This window comes from Mustela nivalis (assembly GCF_964662115.1).
Source record: "Mustela nivalis genome assembly, chromosome: 1".
NCBI classification, from domain to species: Eukaryota; Metazoa; Chordata; class Mammalia; order Carnivora; family Mustelidae; genus Mustela; species Mustela nivalis.
Genome location: NC_139020.1, coordinates 214287688 through 214311161, shown reverse-complemented (window position 1 = coordinate 214311161; position 23474 = coordinate 214287688). Strand labels below are relative to the sequence as shown.

At 56.2% G+C, this 23474-nt stretch overlaps 1 protein-coding gene across 1 annotated transcript; it reads right to left on the bottom strand.

Annotated features, from left to right (window-relative positions):
* Positions 1-4243: 4243 nt before the first annotated feature.
* ZNF554 (zinc finger protein 554) lies at positions 4244-17493 on the bottom strand. The gene is made up of 5 exons (XM_082736436.1): positions 17322-17493; positions 11190-11261; positions 7923-8049; positions 6382-6579; positions 4244-5866 (listed from the first exon to the last, which is right to left on the bottom strand). Exons 2-5 carry the CDS (start codon positions 11220-11222, stop codon positions 4701-4703), a joined length of 1524 nt encoding a protein of 507 aa, XP_082592562.1. The 5' UTR covers positions 11223-11261; positions 17322-17493; the 3' UTR covers positions 4244-4700.
* Positions 17494-23474: the final 5981 nt, after the last annotated feature.

Genomic DNA, 23474 nt, shown 5'->3' with positions numbered 1-23474 from the left:
CCTCTGGGGCCCCTGATTGGGCAGGGGTCGGACCCAAGCCCCTGATTGGCTAGCTCTCCGGGCACCACCCAGGAGCCCCGGATTGTTCTCCGAGAACCGCCCCTGTCGCTCTGATTGGACAGTTCTCTAAGCCCACGCCTCTGCGCCTGAGTGACAGGCCGCCCGGACACACACGGCTGACCCGCCCCTCCGGACGCGCGCTCCCCGCGGACCCCCTTCCCGGCGCGGCGGGTCCGGGGTCTCCCAGCCTCTCGGCGCTCCGCCCGCGTCCTTCTGCTGGGCCGGGCGGTCCCGACTCAGTGTCCCCGCGGAGCGCCCCTTGTCGGAGCCGGGACGAGAACGGACGGGACCGGAAGGCCTGGGGTCGGGGTCACCGTGGCCCAGCGCTCTTTGTTGAAGAACAAAGACCCGCCACGGTGACGTCACCGCGCGGGAGGCCGGGGAGCGCGGGGGCCGCGGCGACCTTTGACCCGGAGGCCCCGCCCCTGCCCGACCCCCCGCTGGAGGTCGCTAACCCGGTCTGCGGCCCCGGGCCGGGTAGGGTTGGGGCGGAGCAGCCCTGAAGTCCGCGGGGGCGTCTCTGCGGGGCGGACCGGGTCTGCTGCGCCCCGGGGCTTTGCAGTGTGCGGTGCCCGGTGCCCCGAAGGCCGCGGATTCCTGTTTCCGCGGAGACACGGCGACGTGGTTTGTGGAACGCCTTGGGACGGCCCTGAAAACCCCGAATCCCCTGCACGGGGGCGGCCGGACAGCCGAGGCGCTCGGGTTCTCGCGCCGCGCCCAGATTCCGGCGTCGCCTCTTCCTTCACGAACAGTGTTTTTGGAAAGATTTATGGAATGAATTTAATAAACTCGAAAATAATGATGATCTACTTTTTTGCTTAATATGGATTAATAACGAATACTAAGCTTCCAGAAACCACTAGATTCAGAAGTCGGCCCTAGGCCTGGGGCCGGGATCCGACCTCCAGCTCCGGTCCGCCTGCCGCGTGTTCGGACAAACGTCCCGTAAGCAGCTCTCACGGAGGCCGTGCGGGCCGCGGGGGCTCAGGTCATGATCCCAGGGTCCTGGGATCGAGCCCCGCATCCGGTTCTCTGCTCAGCAGGGAGCCTGCTTCCCCATCTCCGCCTGCCTCTCTGCCTGCTTGTGATCTCTGTCATAAATAAAGAAAACCTTTTTTAAAAAATAAATAAAATCTTTAAAAAAAAATAAAGGACATGTCATTTCATTTATTAAGGTGAAAAATGAAGCTGGTCTGTGAATTCTTGCAAAATGTTCACTGCAGCCAGAGAAAAGGGAAGAAACTACAGTAGCCCCCAGGGAAAGAAGTGTGAGTCAAGGTAGGGTGTGATTCACAGACTGAGGTCTCAAAGCTGCCAGCAGTGACAGGGACAAGAAGGGGCAAGACCCCGTCTCCCTCGTGAAGGGTGTGCAGGTTCTGCTGTCAGGGGAGTCTACACAGCAGACCCGGTTCGCAGGATTTCCAACCCACTTCCACCCCACGTCATAGAGCAAAGTGGGAAAGGTGTGGCCGGCGGCATGAGGCATTCTAACCGTGCCCAGGCCCTAATCACGGGGACTGGAATACGTCACCTCCTGTGGCAAAAGCGACTTTGCAAAGTGATTAACGCTCCAAGGTGAGGGTGACCTGGGTTCCTGGGGCTCCCAGGGTCCTCACAAGGCACTCACAAGAGGGAGGCAGAGGGCGGGAGTCCTGAGAGATGGGCAGACCCCGTGCTCCTGGCAGGGAGGACAGAGGGGGAATGAATGGTGAGGACAAGGAGTTTGAGTGGCTTCCAGAGACCAGAAAATTAAGGGAACACATTCTCCATTAGGCTCTCTGAAAAGAACATAGCCTCGCCAGCACTTTGGTTTTGGACCTCTGACCTCCAGAACTTTTAAAGAAATCGGCTGTTTTAAGTCACTGAATGTGTGATTTGTTAGAGCCGTGGCAGGAAGCTCACACAGTGGGTCCGAACCGGAGGCAAACGGCTCTGGTCGCGCACCAAGAACGCCTGTCGCCAACCTCATTTTTCCTGAGACCGTGCACAACTTTCCAGGCGCTCCTTCAACCCAACTCTGCTCCCACAACCCACCCTGCATGGAGTGACCCCGCAGGTTTTCGGAGAACATCGTCTTGGCGTTTGAAAGGTAGCACTTTGTAGACAGATGATATTCTGGCGAGAAGTTCGGCCCACATAAGCATCCTTCTGTGAAACGTCAGGAGGCCTGGTGTTCTGCATTCCTCCCAAGAGCGTGTGTTAGTGAGAATCCCAAGCCTGGGAGAAGGGGAGGGTTGGAAACTGTCCTGCAACATTTCCACAGAACATGCAGCGAGGAACTTTCTGAACACTCGTGTATCTACCGCTAAACAGTACTAAATCCCACCAGCTTTCTCAGACCACAGCACGGTGAAAGCAGAAACTGAGTAAAGATGGTGAAATCTACAGGAAGCCCACAGAAAACAGTGCACTCCGTGGTGAAAGACTGGACGCTTTTCCCTACCATCTGGAGCAAAGCAAGGACGTCTGTTCTCAACACTCCTGTTCAGCCCTGTACTAAAGCACTGAGCCAGTGCAATCAGACAAGAAAAAGAATTTGTTTTTAAGAAGATGGAGAAGGGTATTGAAATACCCCAAAGTTTAAAAAAACATATACTCTCTCTCAAAATACTTTTGAGTCAGAGAAATCAAAACGAGCATTGTAAATATGTTTTTAAGTAGGCTCCACGCCCAACGTGGGGCTTGAACTCACGACTCTGAGATCAAGAGTTGCACGCTCTACTGACCGAGCCGGTCAGACACCCTTGTACATATGTATATTGTTAAATACACGAAAACAAAGCTGAGCGTCAGCCTCTGGTTAAATCACTGCCCTTGGGTGCCCCAGACTCTCGTATCCTCTGTCACAGCAGCGTCCTGTCTAAGTCCCCCAGAGCACTACCAAAATCCGTAATGATTTAAGTAGCGTGTGTAGTTAGCTGTTTCATGCGCATGCGGCTCCTCGCTCCATCCCGGGCCTGGCTGCACAGTGAGCCAGGCTCACTGCAAAATAAAAACGTAGCGGAGGAGGGGATCCTCTGTTCGAAGTTAAGACTATCACGGCGGACACGGCAGAGTATCCAACCAACTGCAGAACCTTTCTGAGAGACACACTGGGCGACTGCGCGTGTGACAACCCACGAGGCCACCCCACCTCCACCCTACGGGGGCATATGGGCAGGAGGGCAGACCCCTCATCTTTCTTACGCACGGCCGCCTGGCACACGGAGGTCAGGTTCTCTCCAAATAATTGTTGGAAGCAGCGAGAGATCGAGACCGAAAAACAGTGCACCTGGGACACCCCCTCTGCCGGTCCTCAGAACGGGAGGAACGTGAGACGCTGCCCCAGATGACACACCGTGCCCCAGCACACGTTCCGCGTCCGGCTCAAGACCGTCCACAGATCCCTTCGAGAAACACCCATCGGCCCAGTAGGCTCTCCCCGGATTCCAGATGAGGGATCTCCACCGTGGAGAAAGACAACACTGCCACTGTGATCGGGTTTCACTTAGCTGGAACCCGACCACCCTCCCCAGCTCCCCAGAGAGGGAAGATTCAGAGGGAAGTCAGGGGGCTCCCAGGGTAGAGTTTAGAAAACACAGCCCCCCGCGCCCCTGCGCCCAAATGGGGCACACGCCTTGCCCAGTTGTTCAGGCTCAGATCCTGGCTCTGCCACATTCCCGTCGTCTGACTTGGGACAAGTTACCTTATTTCTGTTTCCCCTTCTGTCGCGTGGGGACGTGAACAGCCCCCATCTCACGGCCTTGCTCAGATTAAACGAGGAGCCGCGTGTAAGAGCTGGATGAGGCTGGAAACAGAGCAAGCAAGCGACCAGCGAACGTTGACACCGACGCACACCAGAGCTCGTGGCCCCCACTCCGGCAGGTCCGCCTCACGGCGGGGACCGCTCCCAGGCCACCCCAGGCTGCTCCACTTCCCCGTCCCAGGACCTACTGCACTGCATCCGCCCCATCGTGGCGGCCACGGTCCTCCCTGACGGGGCAAAGAAACTGGACATCCCTCGGGGTCGTCTGATTTCTACTGACTGTCAAGACCGTTGCAGCACTACGAAACGGAAGGGCAGAAGGTAGAAAAATCACACACGATCGGGTAATTCTGACAAATTCTGCTCCTTCCTCCGCATCCCTGTCCGCCTCCGTGCCTCACACGCACATCTTGACCTCCCCGAACAGAATCGCACACACCGTTATGCACTCTTTATTTTCCACGTCGCACCCGAAGCTCTTTCTGTGTTGGCGCACATTCTGCTTTGCCGTAGCAGGGCACGAAACGAGGTAGGACTGAGCCGCGCGGCCAACAGGGGCAGGATGACCAAGTAAAATACTGAAACAAAAATACTCATTTTCAAACAAAAGCTGAAACAGAGTATCTTTAGTTTCAACAACTGAATCAATGCGACAATTCGCAGCAAAATCGCACTGCCTGTTAGCGTCAGTCCTCTCCAAAACGTCAGGCACCGGGCACGGCTCGGTGTTAATTTTCCCCAGTAAAGGTCCCTTCTCAGATCCGGACCTCCCTGCGCCTCCTCAAGAATGTGACCTACGCCTGCTACTTTTGAAGGAGAACATCAGACGGGCAAAACCCAACCCCCCTTCCGTAGCAGACGGCTACGAGTCACTTCACAGAGCCGCAAGCGTTCTCTAAAATCCAAGAAGGCGGCTGCTCTGATAGAAAGCTTTCCCGCAGTCAATTATTTTGTAGGTTTTCTGACTAGTGTGAGTTTTCTGGTGGGTGATGAGGGAGGAGCTCTGGCTGAATGCTTTCCCACACTCGGGACAGCTGTACGGTTTCTCTCCAGTGTGAGTTCTCTCGTGCCTCACGAGGGAAGACCTCTGGCTGAAGGCTCTCCCGCACTGATGACATTCATAGGGGTTCTCACCGGTGTGGGTTCGCTCGTGTTGGTTGAGCGAGGAGCGATCACTGAAGGCCTTTCCACACGCGTTACACTCGTAGGGCTTCTCTCCAGTATGCGTTCGCTTGTGCAAGATCAGGTAAGAACTCTGGCAGAAGGATTTTCCGCAGTCCTTGCATTTGTAGGGCTTCTCCCCTGTGTGAATCCTCTGGTGCTGGGTAAGAGACGAAACCCTGTTGAAGGCTTTCCCACAGTCCTGGCACGCGTAGGGCTTCTCTCCAGTATGAGTTCTCAGGTGCCGCGTGAGGGTCGAGCTGTGCGTAAAGGCTCTCCCGCACTGATGACATTCATAGGGTCTCTCCCCAGTATGGATTCTCTGATGCTCACTCAGGGAATGCCTCCGATTAAACATTTTCCCGCACTGGTAGCATTCATAGGGTTTCCCCGCCACGTTGTGTGTCGTAAGAGCCATACTACGATTAAATGACTCCCTACTTTCTGGGTACACACAAGTTCCCGTCCTTTCGTGCTGAGCAAGGGGACTGTCTGGGCTGATGTCTTTTCTGTATTCATTCCCTTCACGGGGCCTCTGGTCTGAACATCCCACCCGATGATGTTTTAAGAATGGATCGGCTACCGACCTCTCAATATCAAGGTCACGGTCACGGAAACGTCCTCCTCTCAAACCTCCTTGTGATAAAGCAAGGTCTGAGCTCGTGCTACAGGTTTCCCCAAACGCGTGCCAGGCAGTGGCCTCCTTTGGAGCAAATGCCTCCGCCTGGGCGTACGCCATTTGCCTCAGAAGCTGGCGGGGGTCCTCGTGGTTCTTCTCCAGTTGACCACAGTCCCAGTCTTCTCTGCGGAGCTCTCTGGCATCCATGCCACCGGCTGGTTCTTCCTCCAAAACCACCTTCTTGTAAACTGACTCTTGGCTTTCCAGACTAGTCTCCAAATCTGAAATAAATCGAGGTGAGGAGAGGGAAGAAGCTCTGACTTAATAACAGTGGGACAGACGTCCTTCCAACACATGCAAGACACAGGTGAGTTCATGTTCAAATATCGGCACTCAACGGGGAAAACAGGAGAAGATCCTAAGGACGGGAAGCAGGGTAAGAAGCAGGACAATGATGGAAAACGGGAGAAAAACGTGCATGTAGAAGGAATGGCTCCCTAAAGGGGGGAGAAGGGGAACAGCAGAGGGAAAGAATCCTCAAGAAAGCAGAGAGGGAAGAGAAACACAGGTGGTAGAGCTTCACGACAGAACTGCGCCGTCCCCTCTCCGCACCCACCGCGGGAGGCAGAAGCGAGGGCACAGGGCAAGGTTGCTGGAGATGAACCGAAGGCATCTGAGAAAGTGCAAGCAAAGACCTCAATCTTCTCCTGACAGAGTCCGGGCCTCTGTGGAGAGATCTAGGACAGTCCCCAAGATGTCACCCCTAGTCAATGGCACGTACCTGCCTGGCGCTCACCTGAACAGGAGGTTTGGGGAGTTCTTCGTGCCCCCATCCACACGGCTTCTCCTGGTTCCCAGTGGAAAGGCACCACTGGTAGAAAGAGTGGACACCCCACCGCTGGGGAAGGACTAATGGCCTGAGAGGCTTGTGTTGGGGAAAGTGTGCTGTCACCATCGTCAGCGCCTGTATCGGAACTCTGGTTCTTCAACGCTCCTGCGGGAGACAAGAGTACACTGCAGAGGGGGCATGTTGACCCAGCTGGAGATCTTATTTTCCTAATTAAAAATTGGTGGCTGTTACAGTTCACTGAGAATGATCTACAAGCAGCCAGCAAGCACATGAAAAGATGTTTGACATCCTCAGCCATGAGGGAAATACAAATCAAAACCACAGGGAGACACCACTTCACACCTAGGGGGACGGGTACGATTATTTTTAAAAGCAAAATCAGGGGGCCTGGGGGGCTCAGTGAGTTAAAGCCTCTGCCTTCGGCTCAGGTCATGATCCCAGGGTCCTGGGATGGAGCCCTGCATCGGGCTCTCTGCTCAGCAGGGAGCCTGCTTCCTCCTCTCTCTCTGCCTGCCTCTCTGCCTACTTGTGATCTCTGTCTGTCAAATAAATAAATAAATAAAATCTTTAAAAAAATAAAATAAAAAATAAAAAGCAAAAGAAAAAATAAGTCTCGGAGAGCATGTGGAGAAATCGGAATCCCTGCACTTGGCCGGTTGGACGGTGCTGTGGAAAACAGCCAGAGGGTGCTAGGGGAAGTAAACATAGAATCACCACCTGACCCAGCAATTCCGCTCCTGGGTCTGGACCCCAGGGAGCTGAACGCAGGGAACTGACGTGCTATTTGCTCACCCATGTTTATGGCGGCCGAAAAGTCGAAACACCCCAGGTGTCCATCTATGGACAAGCAGATAAATAAAATATGGTCCATCCCCAGGCGGGAACACGGTCCAGCCTCAGGAAGGGACCCTGACCCCTGCCACGATGCAGAGGGACCCAAGGACACGGGGCTCAAGTGAGAGGAGCCAGACCCAGGAGGACACATCCCGCAGGTCCCCACTCCCAGGAGGTCCCCAGAGGAGTCCTGTCCACACAGACAGAGAGGAGAGGGTGGGAGCCGGGGCTAGAGGCGGGGGGGTCACTGCCTAGGGAGTGTGGGGCTTCTCGCTCAGGTGAGGAAAAGGTTCTGGAAAGGGCACTGACGGTTATACAACGTCCTGAGTATAATTACTGCCGCTGAACTGTACACCTGAAAATGGACTAAGAAGGCAGATCTTATGTTCTATGTAATTTTACCACGAAGAAATTTTTTAATGATGACTCTGTAGCCAAGAGGACTCGGGACGTTATCTCTGCCTAAGGGGCCCGATGCATCTCAGTAGCACAGATGATCCTACACCAGAGAAATGCGGCCATTGTGTGTGCGGAAGAGACCTGCGCACCGTGAGCCCCACGGGCACAGGAGCCACCGCCACGGTGTGCACCCCACCAACCCCGCTTCCCAACCCACTCCCCACACAGCGCGGACACGGAGCAAGCAGTCTCACCCAGGGCGGCCAGGTGGGCGCAGGTGTCCAGCATCACCTCTCTGTAGAGCTGTCTCTGCGCAGAACCCAGCATCGCCCACTCCTCGCGGGAGAAGTCCACGGCCACATCCTCCCAAGACAGCGACTCCTGAAACAGCATAGCAGTTCCGCTCAAGAATGGCCCCTCCGCCCGTGTGCACAGCCGCCGCGCAGAGGGAAGCGGCCCACCAGGAGGGGGCGGCAGCCCAGGGTCAGACTCCAGCAGTGCACGCGCAGGACTGGAATCTGTGGCCCATCGGTTGTTCTTGTGTTTAGGATTTTTTATTTATTTGTCAGAGACTGAGAGAGAGACCACAGGCCGGGGGAGTGGCACAGAGAGGGGAAGCAGGCTCCCCGCTGAGCAGGGAGGCCCCACACCAGCTCCATCCTTGATCCCACGACCCTGGGCTCATGACCTGAGCGGAAGGCACGAGCTGGACACTTGACGGACTGAGCCACCTGGGTACCCCAGTGTTAAATGTTTCCGTTTCTTCCACCCAGAAAAAGGAAGTCAGGACACAGGACCACAAAAGTTAGATAAAGTGGGGGCTCCCGGGAGGCTCAGTGGGTCAAGTGTCCCGCTCTTGATGTCTGCTCCGGTCACAAACCCCGGGTCGTGGGATCAAGGATCGAATACCACACTGGGTTTCCCCGCTCCAAGCGAAGTCTGCTGGAGATCGTCTCCCTCTCCCTCTGCTCCTGCTCTGCGTGCACTCTGCTCTCTCAAACAAGTAAAATCTTTTTCAAAAATTTTAGGTCAAGTAGGAAAAAACAGGCCTTTTCCAGGCCAGCAGCTGCTGCGGCAACCTACCCAGGGCACCCCCCAACGTCCCCACTGCCCTCTTCCCGGGCGGCTCTCAGGTGAAGCCTGCACCTGCTGAGCTCAGTGCGCAATCATCCTCTCTTTTCTCTCTCCCAGGTAATCTTTAATAAAATAAAAATTACCTCCACAGCAACATCTGGACTGATGTTTGACCAAACGATGGGTACCGTCACCCAGCCAAGGGGACAGGTGAAATGGATCGTCACACCTGCCTCTCAGTGATGCGTAGAACACGTAGAACATCAACAAAGTTGGTTTGAACAACGGCACCGGCAGCCTTGACCGGACCCTGCTGTTTAGGAGACACTCTGCCCAACATCAGCCAAACACACATTCTTCCCAAATGTGCACGGAGCGGATGTGGAGACGGATTAAATTCTGGGCCAAAAATTTTTTTTTTCTTTAAAGAAAAAGAGAGTGGGGGCAGAGGACAGAGGGAGAGGGAGACAGAGCATCCCAACACGAGGTTCACTCTCACAACCCTGAGAGCAAGACCTGAGCTGAAATCAGAAGCTGGAAGCTTAACCGACTGGGCCACCCAGGAGATCCTAAAAAAGATTTTTTGATACATTTTTAAGATTATTTATTTATTTATTTGACAGACCGAGATCACAAGTAGGCAGAGAGGCAGGCAGAGCGAGGGGAGGAAGCAAGCTCCCCGCTGAGCAGAGAGCCTGATGTGGGACTCGATCCCAGGACCCTGAGATCATGACCTGAGCCGAAGGCAGAGGCTTAACCCACTGAGTCACCCAGGCGCCCAGGAAACGGTTTTAATGGCTTTGAACTTCGTGGCTAATATGTAAAAATGAGTGTGAAATATCACTTCCTAGTTTTTAAATATATATATATATTTTTTTAAGATTTTATTCATTTTTTTTTGACAGAGATCACAAGTAGGCACAGAGACAGGCAGAAACAGAGAGGGAAGCAGGCTCCCCACTGAACAGAGAGCCTCATGCAGGGCTCGATCCCAGAACCCTGAGAGCATGACCTGAGCTGAAGGCAGAGGCTCAACCCACTGAGCCACCCAGGCGCCCCCTTTATATTTATATAAATATATTTATAATATTTAGGGGCACCTGGGTGGCTCAGTGGGTTGAGCCTATGCCTTCGGCTCAGGTCATGATCCCAGGGTCCTGGGATCGAGTCCCGCATCGGGCTCTCTGCTCTGCAGGGAGCCTGCTTCCTCCTCTCTCTGTGCCTGCCTCTCTGCCTACTTGTGATCTCTGTCAGATAAATAAAGAAAAAATCTTTAAAAATATATATATATATTTATAATATTTATATTATAATAATATTTTATAATGACCCATAATATAATATAATAAAAATATATTATAATATTTATTTAAAATTATGATAAATAAAAATATATATAATTATATTACTGTAATTCCACAGTAGATCACCTCAGGCAGGGAAGACGGGAAAAAGTCTCCGTGGGACACAGGTTCTTTGCGTCTTGCTGCCTGGTGAGGTTAAAATGGAAGCTCTTTAAATACTAAAAACAAGTCTCCGTGACTCGTGGTTTTTATGACTTATATCTATGGGAGAGCAACGTGGAAAGAGAGGCGATCCCAGCTGGAGAAGTACCACTGGGGTTTTAGAGACGCAGGTCTGAGCTGCTAAGGGGTTTATGATCCTGCGTGGCCTGGACAGACCAGGACCCCCCAGCCTGACCACCCAGGTCTGAGCAGCTCCGTTTACGTGCTCGTGGAGACAAGAAAAGACGGGCCACTGTCCGGCCCTGGGGCAGCTCTGCTTTGCTGCTGCCAAGGGACAAGCCGCTGGCTGTCTGCGGCCCTGACCTCACAGATCCTGGGGCCAGCACCGGCTCCAAGCTGAAACCTTGGAGTGTCCCCAGGGACTCTCTGCCTCAAGGGCAGCCTGCGATGACCAGGACTTCGATGTGGGGGACCAGAGCAGACTGAGGACCTCTCCCCAGGGGCCCCAACCGGACAACGTCACAGATACTGACTGGACATCAGGGTCACTCACAAACGTCCACAGGAAAGGGCTTGTTCTCCGAGGGACCACCTGAACCTGAGTGGCCAGTCCGCTCTGTATTTCTGACGCAGACACGGATCACGTTCCCAACGCTATGACTTAGGGGACAGGGACCCTGCCTACCGCTGCCACAGATGTGCTGGCCCAGCTGGCGGTGGCCTCCGTTCCCCGTCTCTCTCTCTCCTGAGGCTCGTGCCCTAGCAGGCGGCTTCCCATCAAGTGCCGCTGTCCCCAGGCTCTAAAAGGCTGATCCGGCCTTAGAAAGGAAGGGACCTTGACCCCTGCGACGATGCGCAGGGACCCAGAGGCTCGTGGGCAGTGCTCTCTCGCTCCCCGCGTAGCAAGACATGCAGATCCAGTCGGAGCACTTCCCCTGGACGCCCAGGACATCGTCAGGGCCGGAGGAAGTCCCCACTCACCTGGGGTCTGGGGGGCTGGTACCCCGTAGCCATTCTCTTCTCCTGGGAAAGCAGCTTCCAGAGCCCGCAGAGCTGTGGGAGGAGAAGAGAATGTGAGGCCCAGGCCCAGGTCGGTCCCCAGCCCCCACCCAAATCCTGGACACGGGGATCTCTGCAGGTGTCCCTCCGCACAGAGTGTGGTCAACAGAAGCCAGGACAGAGACCATGGGCCTTCACAGCTTCTTAACCCACGCTTGGACAGGGAGGCCAAAGGTCTTGGAAGCTTATGAAATGCACCCATTCCATTGCAAAGCAGTCTGTGTCAATGTCCTGGGGTTAGTGAAAGAGAAGACCACACACTGTAAGGATTACGACCACAAGTTGGATCAAGGTCTCAGGGCTGTGCCGCCTCCAACAGCTCCCAAAGAGGGGCCTTCCTGCCTCCTCCAGGTTCTGGGCGCGCCAGCTGGCCCTGGGCTTGTGGCCACGTCCCCACGGTCTCTGCCTCTGTGGTCACGTGGCTGTCTCTCGGTTCTGTGTCCCTCTTCTTAAAAGGACACCAAGTCCTTGGATTAGGCCCACCTACTCCAATATGACTTCAGCTTCTTCAACCCGGCGGGACCACCCAGGCTCGAACTCTGGATGGCTCAGTTCCGACACCCACAGGCGCCGGGCCCCGCGCATGTCTGAGATTCGTGTCAGCCGTCCCGCAGCCCGACCGGCTCCCCGGACTCTCTCCCCGACATATACTGCTGCATGTATGGCCCAACCAAAGCTGGGTCACTCTGAGCCCTCCTTTCAGCCAGGCTGTGGCGTCTGGGCTTCTGAGTTCGGTTCTGCGTCACCCAGTTTCAGCAGGAGCCCCTGCCCTGTGTCCGATCCCCCTGGAGCACTGGCCGGTCTCTCCAAACCCCAGCCCGGTTGGGGGGGGGGGTCACCTAGCCTGTCTGCACCACCACCCCATCACTTCGGTTTGGCCAGAGCCCCCCGCCCCGATGTGTCCTCTTGGCGACTGCGCACCCGCTGACCCCTCCTGCTCCCTTGCCACAAACCCCCGCTCGGCCACGCTGCATCAGGGACAGAGCCCAGTTCCACCCGGAGGTCCCTGGCCCCCTGCCACGGGGCCTGAACAGGTGGTTTCCAGCGTGCTGAGTGCCCAGCGCTGGCCCTCAGTGACGACATCCTGAAGCGGTCCCCACTGAGTCCCCCACCACCACAGGAGAGCAGCCTGACCCCTCTGGGTGACGTCACACACGCGTAAGGGTGAAATTCTCACACAGACTCACGAGGAAGGAATGGGGGCCGTAGACTGGACACTTGGGAGGGGCTCAATCTGGATTCTCGGATGAAAACTTCAAAAAAAAAACTTCCTGTCCCCCATTAGCAGAAAATCACCCCGGGGAACACCCCAGTAACCGTCCCTGCAGACAAGACCGGTCACACTCTGCACACACTCCGTCCCTGGGGAGACTCCACGGACAGGCGGGACGTCGGTCATGCCTCTGAGCACGTGGTTTAACACCCGTGTGAACCGTCCATGCCCGTCCTCCGGGAGGCGAAGCCTCGCCTCCCTCCAACCCCCGCCCTCGGTGTGGGTCACTCAGTGACTTGCTCCCAGCAAACGCCGTGGGTCAAGGAGGACACGGTGACCTCACTACCCAAGAAACCGGTGAACCCCGGCCCCCTCCCCCACCGATCAAGGCTGGAGTCTCCAGCAACGTGGCGTGGACATCAGGTATCCCTGTCCCCACAAACCGTGACCCCAGTGTCGTTACGAGAATACACGGACGAACTCAACCCACGGGACCGCCTGCGAACACCGGGCCGTGCTCGTCCAAAGCGTCGAGGTCACGAAAGACCAGGAAAGGGTGAGAAACGGCCGCAGACTGGGGGAGCCCGAGAAGACGAGGCGAGGTCACCAAAGGTCCTGCGGGGCCCTGGATGGGGTCCCCGGGCTACGAGGAAGATGGTGGTGAGGCACGGTGAGGCACCTGGGGAAATCGGGGAAAGTCTGTGCCCTCGTTGACAGAGCAGAAGCGGCGTCCATCTCTTGGGTCACTGACTTTTTTTCATCGTGTGGGGCAAGAACACCTAACGTGGGATTCCTCCTCAGGCTGGGCCTCCGAGGTCTGGGGCAACCGCGCGCCCAGCAAGCCCGGGGGCCGCTCTCCCCACGGCAGCTGTCCGCTTCCTGTCGCCATGCCTCGGGGGCGGCCTCCCGAGCTCGTTACTACAGTCCTTACCGCGATCCGCGCTCGGCGATGATGACTCACGGGCAGCTCGGATGCCGGCCTGTGTTGATCGGCAATGAGGTATTTTTAACTTGGGGCACGTACGTGGTATTTTTGGACGTCACGTGACTGCACACCCGACGGACGGACTCCGGGACAGTGTAAACAGACGTCGTATATGCGCTGGGAAACCAAACGACGCACCTGACTCGCTCTGTCGTGGGTGGCCCAGAGCCAAACACGCAACGTCTCCAACGCACGTCTGTCGTTCGGGGCGACACGGCGTCCCCTCCAAATTCGTACCTCTAAGTGCCAACCCCAGGACCTCAGAGGGTGACTGTATTTCAAGATATGGCTTGTAAAGAGGAATTAAGTAAAAATGAGGTCTTTAGGAATGGGCCCTGGTCCCATAAAACTGGTGTCCTTATAAGAAGAGTGGACTGGGGGGCGCCCGGGGGGGCTCAGTGGGTCAAGCCTCTGCCTTCGGCTCAGGTCATGATCCTGGGTCCTGGGATGGAGCCCGCACCGGGCTCCTGGCTCAGCCGGGCGCCTGCTTCTCCTTCTGCCGCTCCCCCTACTCATGCTCTCTCTCTCCCTCTCAAAACGAATAAATGAAACCTTTTTTTAAAAAAAGAAGAAAAAGAAGAGAGGATTAGGACACAGACAGACACACACAGGGCAGGGGCGAAGGCGGCTGTCGGACGCCAAGGAGAGAGACTTCGGAATGAAATCAGCCCTGTCGATACCGCGATCTCGGGCCTCCCCGCAGGACGGGGAGAGAACCCCGCTCCGGGGCGAGCCCAGCCCCCACACACCAGTGCCTCGTGCTATTAAGCCTTCACGGCGGGCCGGGTCTGTATCAACGCGCTGGCGGCGATCACAGCTGCGAGACAGGCCGGTGGGGGGAGCCGGTGATGGGTCCGGGGGCCTCGGTCCCGCCTCTGCCACATCCTCTGAGTCAGGCATTAATTCACAACTAAACCTTGGACACAAATAGCACCCTCCCCCCAGAAAGGACTTCAGACGAGAATCCTCACAGGATCGAAGAAGCCGGGCCGAGAGCCAGCACGAGAGGAAGCTGTGGGAAGGCCCGGGGGACCCCACGTGCCATCGGCTGGCCGCTTCCGTAGACCCCAAGTCCCTTCCGAAGACAGAGCTCCAGGAAGGACACTCCTGCCAGGGCGATACCCAGAGGACTGAGCGGCACACGCAGAGACGCCCAAGGTGGCGAGTCATCGGGGAGACACAGACCCAACGGCCCCGGCAGGACGACTCGCGTCGGAAAGGCAAGAGCAGGGGTCGGGGAGGACGGGGAGAGATGGAGCCCCCGGCACCACTGGGGGGCACGGACAACGGGTCGCCGCCGTGGAAGACAGTCTGGCGGTTCCTTCGATGGTCCAACGCGGTTAACACGGGACCCAGGGATCCCACTCCGGCTCTCGGCCCGAGAGAAACGGAAACACACGTCCACACACACTTGTTCACAAACGTCCACGGCAGCGAGACTCACAGGGGCCCAAAGGTCTGTCGGATGAACGCGGTGCTCTGTCCACACAGCGGATTGCTGGTCAGCCTTAAAAAGAACCGTAGCCCCGACAGGCGCTGTGTGGACGGACCCCGAGCCCACGACGCGCAGGGAGGGAACCAGACACAGAAGGCCCCACGGGGTGTGAGTCCACGCGTGTGACACGCCCAGACCAGGCCCCTCCACGGACGGGAAGCAGATTCGTTTTTGCCAGGAGAACAGGGCTGGGAGGTACCGGCTCACGGGTTTCTCGGGGGATGATGAAATGTTCCAGAATCAGACCCGGTGATCGCCCAGCGCTGACCGCACACCCGAAATGAACGATCTACATAAAGCTATTACAAAAGACACTAACAGGCCTGACAAAAAGAGAAAAGCTTGGGACGCCTGGGTGGCTCAGTTGGTTAAGCAGCTGCCTTCAGCTCAGGTCATGATCCCAGCGTCCTGGGATCGAGTCCCACATCAGGCTCCTTGCTCGGCAGGGAGCCTGCTTCTCCCTCTGCCTCTGCCTGCCTCTCTGTCTGCCTGTGCTCACTCTCTCTCCCTCTGTCTCTGACAAATAAAAAAAAAAAAAAAAAAAAAAAAAAAAAAAAGAGAAAAGCTTGTCAACAGTTAAATACGTCTGACGGTGTCTGTGGAACACACGTGTAACAGTCGGCAAGGGGACCGAGCGCTGGGGAGGACACAGCCCAAGGGCCCCACAGGGGACTGCGGGAAGGCCCGGAGCTGGGTCAGTTGTCGAGGAGGACAGGATCCGCGATGCTCACTTCTTTACCAACCATTTATGAACTTGACCTGAGACAAACTAGAACAGAAGCTGGAAAACTGAACGGAGGCGGCGGAGAGCGGACTCACTGGGCCTGCCTGGTCTGGGAGGGGCGGGCCGGGCCGGGGCGGCCACACCGGAGGTGAGTCGACAGCAGGACACTCGCGCTCGGCCCCAGCAGGCACTGCCGTGAGAACACTGCCCGGCCCTGCATCAGGTCCTCTGTACGACGGGGTCAGGCCTGACCCTCCCGGACGCGGGAAGGCGACCTTCTTTGCAAACAGGAAATTTGACGCGGTGACGAAGTCGTCCTGGAGTCGCGGGCCCTGATGCACGGTGATGGACGGAGTCCTTGAAGGGGACACGGACACACAGGGACGAGGCCATGCGGCAACGGACACAGAGACAAGGGACAGCTCTTAGCCAAGGGACACGCAGCGCTCCTCCGAGGCTGGAGGAGGACAGAGCGTCCTCCCCTTGGTCCCCCGGAGGGAGCAGGGCTCTGCGGACCCTTGACTCCGGCCTCCAGAATGCGAGAGCGGAGGTTCCCGCTGCGTTGGCCACGCAGGCCCCGGTGCAGCCGCCGAGGACACCGACAAACACCAGCGGCCAGACAGGCAGGGCTCCTGGTCCCCGCCTCAGCTTCACGCGGGGGCCGAACGCCCCTACCACCCCATCCCCCACACTGCGTGCGTGGGGTTCCGTCTTGGCTCTGGGGACTCTGACTGCGGCTCGCGGCAAGGGGCCCGGGTCCCCCAACCCGCCCAGCCCTCCCCAGCCCAGTCCTCCGCCGCCCTCCTGCGGTTCCAAGACCCTCCTCCCCGCGGGGCGCGTTAGGGGCGTGGCTAAGGTCGGGGCACCGGTGGTCGCCACCGCCCTGACCCCACCCACGCCATGCCAGGAACCCCCCCAGCGCGACAAGCACACATGTTCCCAGGTATCACCCCCAGTCCCAGAAGAGATCCCCTGGATTCGGGGACTCCACCCGCCCCAAGACGCCGCGTGCCATCCTGAGCGGCCCTCGGGCGGCCCTGGGACGCTGGACACCCCGAGGGCAGTGGGAGCGGGGAGGAGGGGACACGGCCCTGGCGGTGGGGCTCCCTGCTTCGCGCTGTCCGACCCGCTGGGAACGTGATTCTGCGGAGCCGTGAGCGGGATCAGACTCGGGTCTTCGGCTCGTTACCGCAGTCCCTTCCCCGGGGCGCTGTGGACACTGGGGGCGCGGCATTCCCTGGGGCGGGGCCGCCCGCGCTGCGGGGTCCGAGCAGCACCCCGCTCGGTGCCAGGCGCTCCGCTCCCCTGCACGACAGCCACCACGTCCCCAGACACTGCCCCGGGGGCCGGGGACAGGCCGAGTGGCCCCGGGGAGACCCCGCTCCCCACGACGTCCGGGCGTCCCTGCCCCGCTCCGCCGCCAGGAGCAAACAGGTTCGCGGCGTCTCCCTTCAAGTCCGGCCGGACCCGCTGTCGCCCCCGGAGCAGCGCGCGTCCCGGGGTCTCGCACGCGGGCTCCCCGCGGGGGGCGGTTCTGGGAGCTGAGCGACCTTGCCCACGGTCCCGGCCGCCTCCCGGGAAGGCCGAGGCCCCGTGCCCAGACCCCCGCCGGGACCCCCAGCGGGACCCCCGCACACCTGGCGCCGGGCGCTGCCGGCCAGGAAAGCGGCTGCCGACCCCGGGGCGGGCGCAGGTGCCACGGGGCGCGCAGCGCTCGGACGCCACCGGCTCCCACCCCGGCCCTCCACGCAGACGCGGTCCCCACGCCAGCCCCGCCCGCTAACTCCCTCCGGCTGCGCCCCCTGCCCGGCCCGGTTAACTCACGCTGCGCCGCCCCCGCCGTGCGCCCAGGCGGACTCCGCAGTGCGCCTGCGCGGCACACGGCTGGGAACTACAAGTCCCAGGAGCCGCGGGGGTGGCGCTGGGGTCCCCCGTCCCTCTGGGGGCAACGAGAGGACTCACAGCGCCCTCTGCGGGCGGGCGGTGTCTCCGCAGGACGGAGAGGCTTCTTCGTGCCCCTGTGCACAGCGGCAGACACGTCCTGGACCGAGCCGGTCCCTAAATGAGGGAGAAATTGCGAGTCCTGTATTTAGCACGATGCCTGAGGCATAAAGATTTGCCTATTTATTAACAAGATGTGTAATCCATTTTTTACTTGGTAAAACTGTTCTGATGACATTTATTAGTAATATTGACAGGTTGATTTGTTATTAATAATACGTTGAAATAATAAAAAGACCATAATTAATGTTAACGTATCATAGATTCATGCTATATAGTGTTATAATTGGCTGTGCTACTCTGTATAATACAGTATCATAGAACCGCCTACTGATAAAATATCAATAAATTATACAAATATTTGATGAATTAACCATTTTAAAAATTACAGTAATGATTATTGGCCCAAGCCATGACATGTATTATACGTCTTCCTGTACACTATTGTTCTCCAAATTTTCATTTAAATTCTGGTGAGTTGCAGTACAGTGTAATAGTGGTTTCTGGAGCAGAAGTCAGCGATTCTGGTCACTTACTACAACACCCGGGGCCCATCACAGGTTCCTCCTTGATGCCCATCCCCCACTCGGCCCCTCCCCCGCCCCACCCCTCCATCAACCTTCAGTTTGTTCTGTATGGCTTAGAGTCTCCGATGGTTTGCTTCCCCTTGTTTTTATTTCTTCCTAGATGCTTATTTTTTGTTTCCTAAATTCCACATGTGCGTGAAATCCTACGGTAATTGTCTTTCTCTGACTTATTTTGCTCAGCGTAGCACACTTCAGCTCCATCCACATCGTCGCAAATGGCAAGGTCTCGTGTGTCGCCGGCCGAGTCACACTCCGCCGCGCATACGTCCCACCGAGTCACACTCCGCTGCGCACACACCCCACCGTCTTCCTCCGTGCACTTGACGCACATCCGGACTCTCCCCATAGTGCGGCAGCAGTAGGCAACGCTGCTATAAACACTGGGGTGCGTGTACCCCTTTGAAGTAGTGTTTTTGTATTCTGTGGGTAAATACCTAGTCGTGCCGATGCTGGAGGGCAGGGCAGTTGTCTCCACCTTCTGAGGACGCTCCAGGCCGCTGTCCAGGGCCGCTGCCCAGCTGCACGCGCACCCCCGGCGCACGAGGGCCGCTGCTCCTTTCTCTTTCCCACTCTCCCCTCTCTCTGCAACGCCCAAGCCCTGTGCAGTGTATCTTTTCTTTACAGAAGAGATGGCGTCCCCTGAAATGCAGAGATGTTGACAAAGCGTCCTGATCGCCAGGCACAGGCACAGGATTAGGATCTTTTCTCTGGGGCTCCATCTTAACTTGTCCCAAGCCTGAACTGCGAATCAAGTCTTGAGGTGGTTTAACTAGAATCAGCATCAGGTAGAAGGTCCCACGGTTGGATGAATTTGTGTCCCATGTGGCCCCCCCAACCTGTCAATAAGCATAGCGTGTGCTAGGACTGAATATTCATGCCCCCCCCAACTCACAAGTGCACGGCTGATCCCCAGGGTGATATTAGGAAGCGGGGCCTCTGAGAGGTGTTGATTAGGGGGAGCCGCCACGGAGGGCTCATTCCCTTACAAAAGAACCCCAGAAGAGCTCCCTCGCCCCTCCCACCATGGGAGGACATGGAAGGAGGAAGCCAGCTGTCTGCGGCCTGGAAGGGGCTCTCACCTGCTGGTGTGGGCGCCCCGAGCCTGAACTTCCAGCCTCTGGCACTGTGAGGAGCAAATGCTTATGAGAGCCACTCTGTTCGCGACCATTCGCTACAGCAGCCTGAGCAGACTACGACAATGGGACAAATAATTCTCAAGTCTCTTTCCCAGTCTGGTTTTTCCGCGATTAGCTCACAGCATGGCAGATGCACTGCCTAGACCCCCCCTTTAGGACTTGAGGACCTACTCCTCCCTGTAGCCCCCCAGGCTGCCGCTGACCAGCCTGAGCTTTCGGTCTTGCTCACGGAAAAACCACCGCTGTGTGTTGAGGGGTTTACAGTAAACATAAAAGTAAACAGCACGACAATAATAGGCTCTAAAAGGAGAAATGGAAGTATGGCGAGACTCTTACACACGGGGTCCTATAACATCACACGAAGGCAAACTGTAACAGGTTAGTTGCATACTAGAAACCCTAATGCAGCTAATAAATTAAGTATCAAAACAGTGATAGCTAATAAACCAAGCAGAAAATAGGAGAGAATCATAAAAAATACTCAGTTACTCCAAAGGAAGGCAGAAGAGGGTAAGGGCGGACGGAGGTGATTAGCATGTAAACAGCAAGGCGGGGGACTCCAAGTTAACCGTACTGAAAATCGCACTAATTGTTACCGGTTTAAGTACCTGAATTTAAAAATCAAGAGATTGTCAGATAAGAAACACCCAAAAATATTCTGGCTACAAGAAATACACTTTATTTTTTTTAATTTTGTTAAAGATTTTATTTATTTATTTTATAGAGAGAGATCACAAGCAGGCAGAGAGACAGGCAGAGAGAGAGGGGGAAGCAGGTTCCCCCCTGAGTAGAGAGCCCGATGCGGGGCTTGATCCCAGGACCCTGAGATCATGACCTGAGCCAAAGGCAGAGGCTTTAACCCACTGAGCCACCCAGGTGCCCAAGAAATATAGCTTAAATATAAATACCAAATAGGTTAAAAAGAACAGGAAACTGAGACATACGGCATGCTAATACTAGTCAACAGAAGGTAAAAGTAGCTGTATTTCTATCAAAGCTGGTGTCAGAACAAAGAATATTACCATAAAAAAATATTACCAAATAAATTTTACCAAAGTATTACCCAAAAAAGGTCATTTTATAACCATAAAAGTGTCAAATAAATCAAAAGGACATAACAATCTGAAGTATTTATGCAAATGCTAACAGAGCTTCAAAATACCCGAAGCAGAAATGGGTAGAACTGCAAGGAAAACCAGAAAAGCCCAGCGCCCCAGCTGGAGAGGACTTTACTCCGGTAGGAGTCAGGGCTTCCGGGGATACAGATGATTCACTTTCAGGAATCGTGTTATGCGACCGTGGGGGCTGGCAGGTCCGAGATCTGCACGGAACGCTGGAGACCCAGGGAAGAGTGGACAGTGCGGCTCGAGACCACCAGCCGTCGGAAGGCATGATTCCTTCTTTCTCAGAGCTCAGTCCTTCAACAGACTGAATGAGGCCCCCACAGTGCAGAGGGTAATCTGTCTCAGTCAGAGTCGAGGGATTTAAACGTTCATCACCCCTAAAAATGACCCCACTGTGGGCCACCTGGATGGCTCAGTGGGTTAAGTGTCTGACTCCCGATCCCTCGGGGTCGGGAGTCCCAGCCCCGCGCCGGGCTCTGCGCTCAGCGGGGAGTCTGTTTGGGATTCTCTTCCTCTGCCCCTCCCCGTGCGCAATCATCCTCTCTTTTCTCTCTCCCAGGTAATCTTTAATAAAATAAAAATTACCTCCACAGCAACATCTGGACTGATGTTTGACCAAACGATGGGTACCGTCACCCAGCCAAGGGGACAGGTGAAATGGATCGTCACACCTGCCTCTCAGTGATGCGTAGAACACGTAGAACATCAACAAAGTTGGTTTGAACAACGGCACCGGCAGCCTTGACCGGACCCTGCTGTTTAGGAGACACTCTGCCCAACATCAGCCAAACACACATTCTTCCCAAATGTGCACGGAGCGGATGTGGAGACGGATTAAATTCTGGGCCAAAAAATTTTTTTTTCTTTAAAGAAAAAGAGAGTGGGGGCAGAGGACAGAGGGAGAGGGAGACAGAGCATCCCAACACGAGGTTCACTCTCACAACCCTGAGAGCAAGACCTGAGCTGAAATCAGAAGCTGGAAGCTTAACCGACTGGGCCACCCAGGAGATCCTAAAAAAGATTTTTTGATACATTCAAAAGGATCCAAGTCATACAAAATACATGATTGGTCCGTGACGTATCCCGCACCATGTTCTCCCTCAGGTTGCTTCCACGGACGGACACCATTTTTCTCTTCCCCTTCGGATCACGGGCCTTCTGACCTGCCCGAGTGACCAAGGCCGGTTTCCATCTCTGCATCAGGTGGCCTCCAGGGGCGCTGCTCTGGCCCTGGGCATGGTGGTGGTGGTGGTGGTGCCTTTTTGGCCAGACCTGGGTGGGGCTGTTTGTCCTGGAAGGTATGACAGGGGAGCGGCTCCTCTGGGATCTGGAAGAGGAAGACCCTTCTGCCCTGCTTGTGTGGAGAGGCCGCCCACCGCCGGCGAATCCCAGCCTTCCTGAGAATGGACTTCCCAGAGTCACTGGAACAGGCATGACCATTGTTTCCGGAACACCAGCTCTCTGACAAGCCTCAGCGCAGCGGCGTTGCACACGGTTGCACACGGTCGCCGCACCGAGGGGTGGGTCGCAGCCGTGCAGGATGGGGTTCACCACCCGGGGAAAGACCCCGTGCTTGATGCTTTCCAAGGGACTCTTGTCTCCACACACCAGAGCCACGAAGTTCCTGGTTTCTCACGTTTATTCGGACGGTTAACCGTTGTAAATACTCAGATGTCGTCCTCAGTACACTGGTGATCTGATTTCAAGCGCTCACCCCCAAGACCCACCCGCAAGGCTGGGAGGGGCGCCCACACCAGGAGTCCTTGGAGGACACGTACCTGTTTCTTGGATGGTGGCCTGTCGGGCTCCAGCGACCATGCAAGGTGTGCCACGGCCCATGCGCCACGTGAGAAGCTTATCGTCCAACCAGAAATGGGGTCTTGAGGGCAACTCAAAGAGGGTGATGTGGTCCCTACCACGACTGCGTCCGCGGCCTTTAGAGCGTTGAAACCTGCAGACCCTCACGGACACTGGCGGCAACAGGTCCCCAGGACGACAAAGGGGGCTCGGTTTCCACGGACTGGTGTTTTCCCAGGAGTCGTGGGGCATCTGTGCTTGTATGTTCTAGGCAAGGACGATGAGTGCTTCAGGCAGGAATGGCTGCGAAGCGGACGGTGCCTCTGGGTGCGGAGCCAGTAGGATGCTCTTCCCAGCCGGGACGCCTTTTGCTGGTGGTGGAAGGACCCAAGCCCCCCTTCGTGCAACCACACTAAAGAGCTCACACATGTGCTTACTAAGCTCTGAGGACTTCCAGGGTCACTGATGGCTCCTTTCTTTGTACAGATGAAGACACTGGTTCTTCTTCTTTTTCTTTTTTAAGTAATGTCTGCTCTCCAACATGGGGCTCAAACTCACCACCACGAGATCGAGTTTCAGGCTCCACTGAGTGAGCCAGCCAGGCGGCCCAAGACATTGCTGCCTCTTCTTTAAGATTTTATTTGACAGAGAGTGAGAGAACAAGCAGGGGGAGCAGCGGGCAGAGGGAGAAGCAGACTCCCCTCTAGCAGGGAGCCCGACACGGGGCTCGATCCCAGGACCCCGGGATCGTGACCCGAGCTGAAGGCAGACGATTAACGACGGAGTCCCCCAGACGCCCCTCAATAGACCGTCTTCTTAAACTAAACTGCAAACGTGCAGGTACACTAGGGCTAGACTGGGGATCACGTTAAGTGAACACATCCTACGTTTAAATTACGTATTTTGTTCAAATTTAACTATTTCTCCGTTGGTGGGCATTTGAGTCGTCTTCAACCTCCCGTTACTGTAAGTGACGCTACGACCAACGTCCCACATACGACTCAACCAAGTGTGCGTGTATGTCACTCAGACCCTAGGTATGGAATTTGGGGGCGTGTGTATTTACATCTCAAATCTTGATAGATAACCTCAAATTGCTCTCCACTAGGACTTTGCCAGCTCACTCTCTCCCCATCCTGATGCCG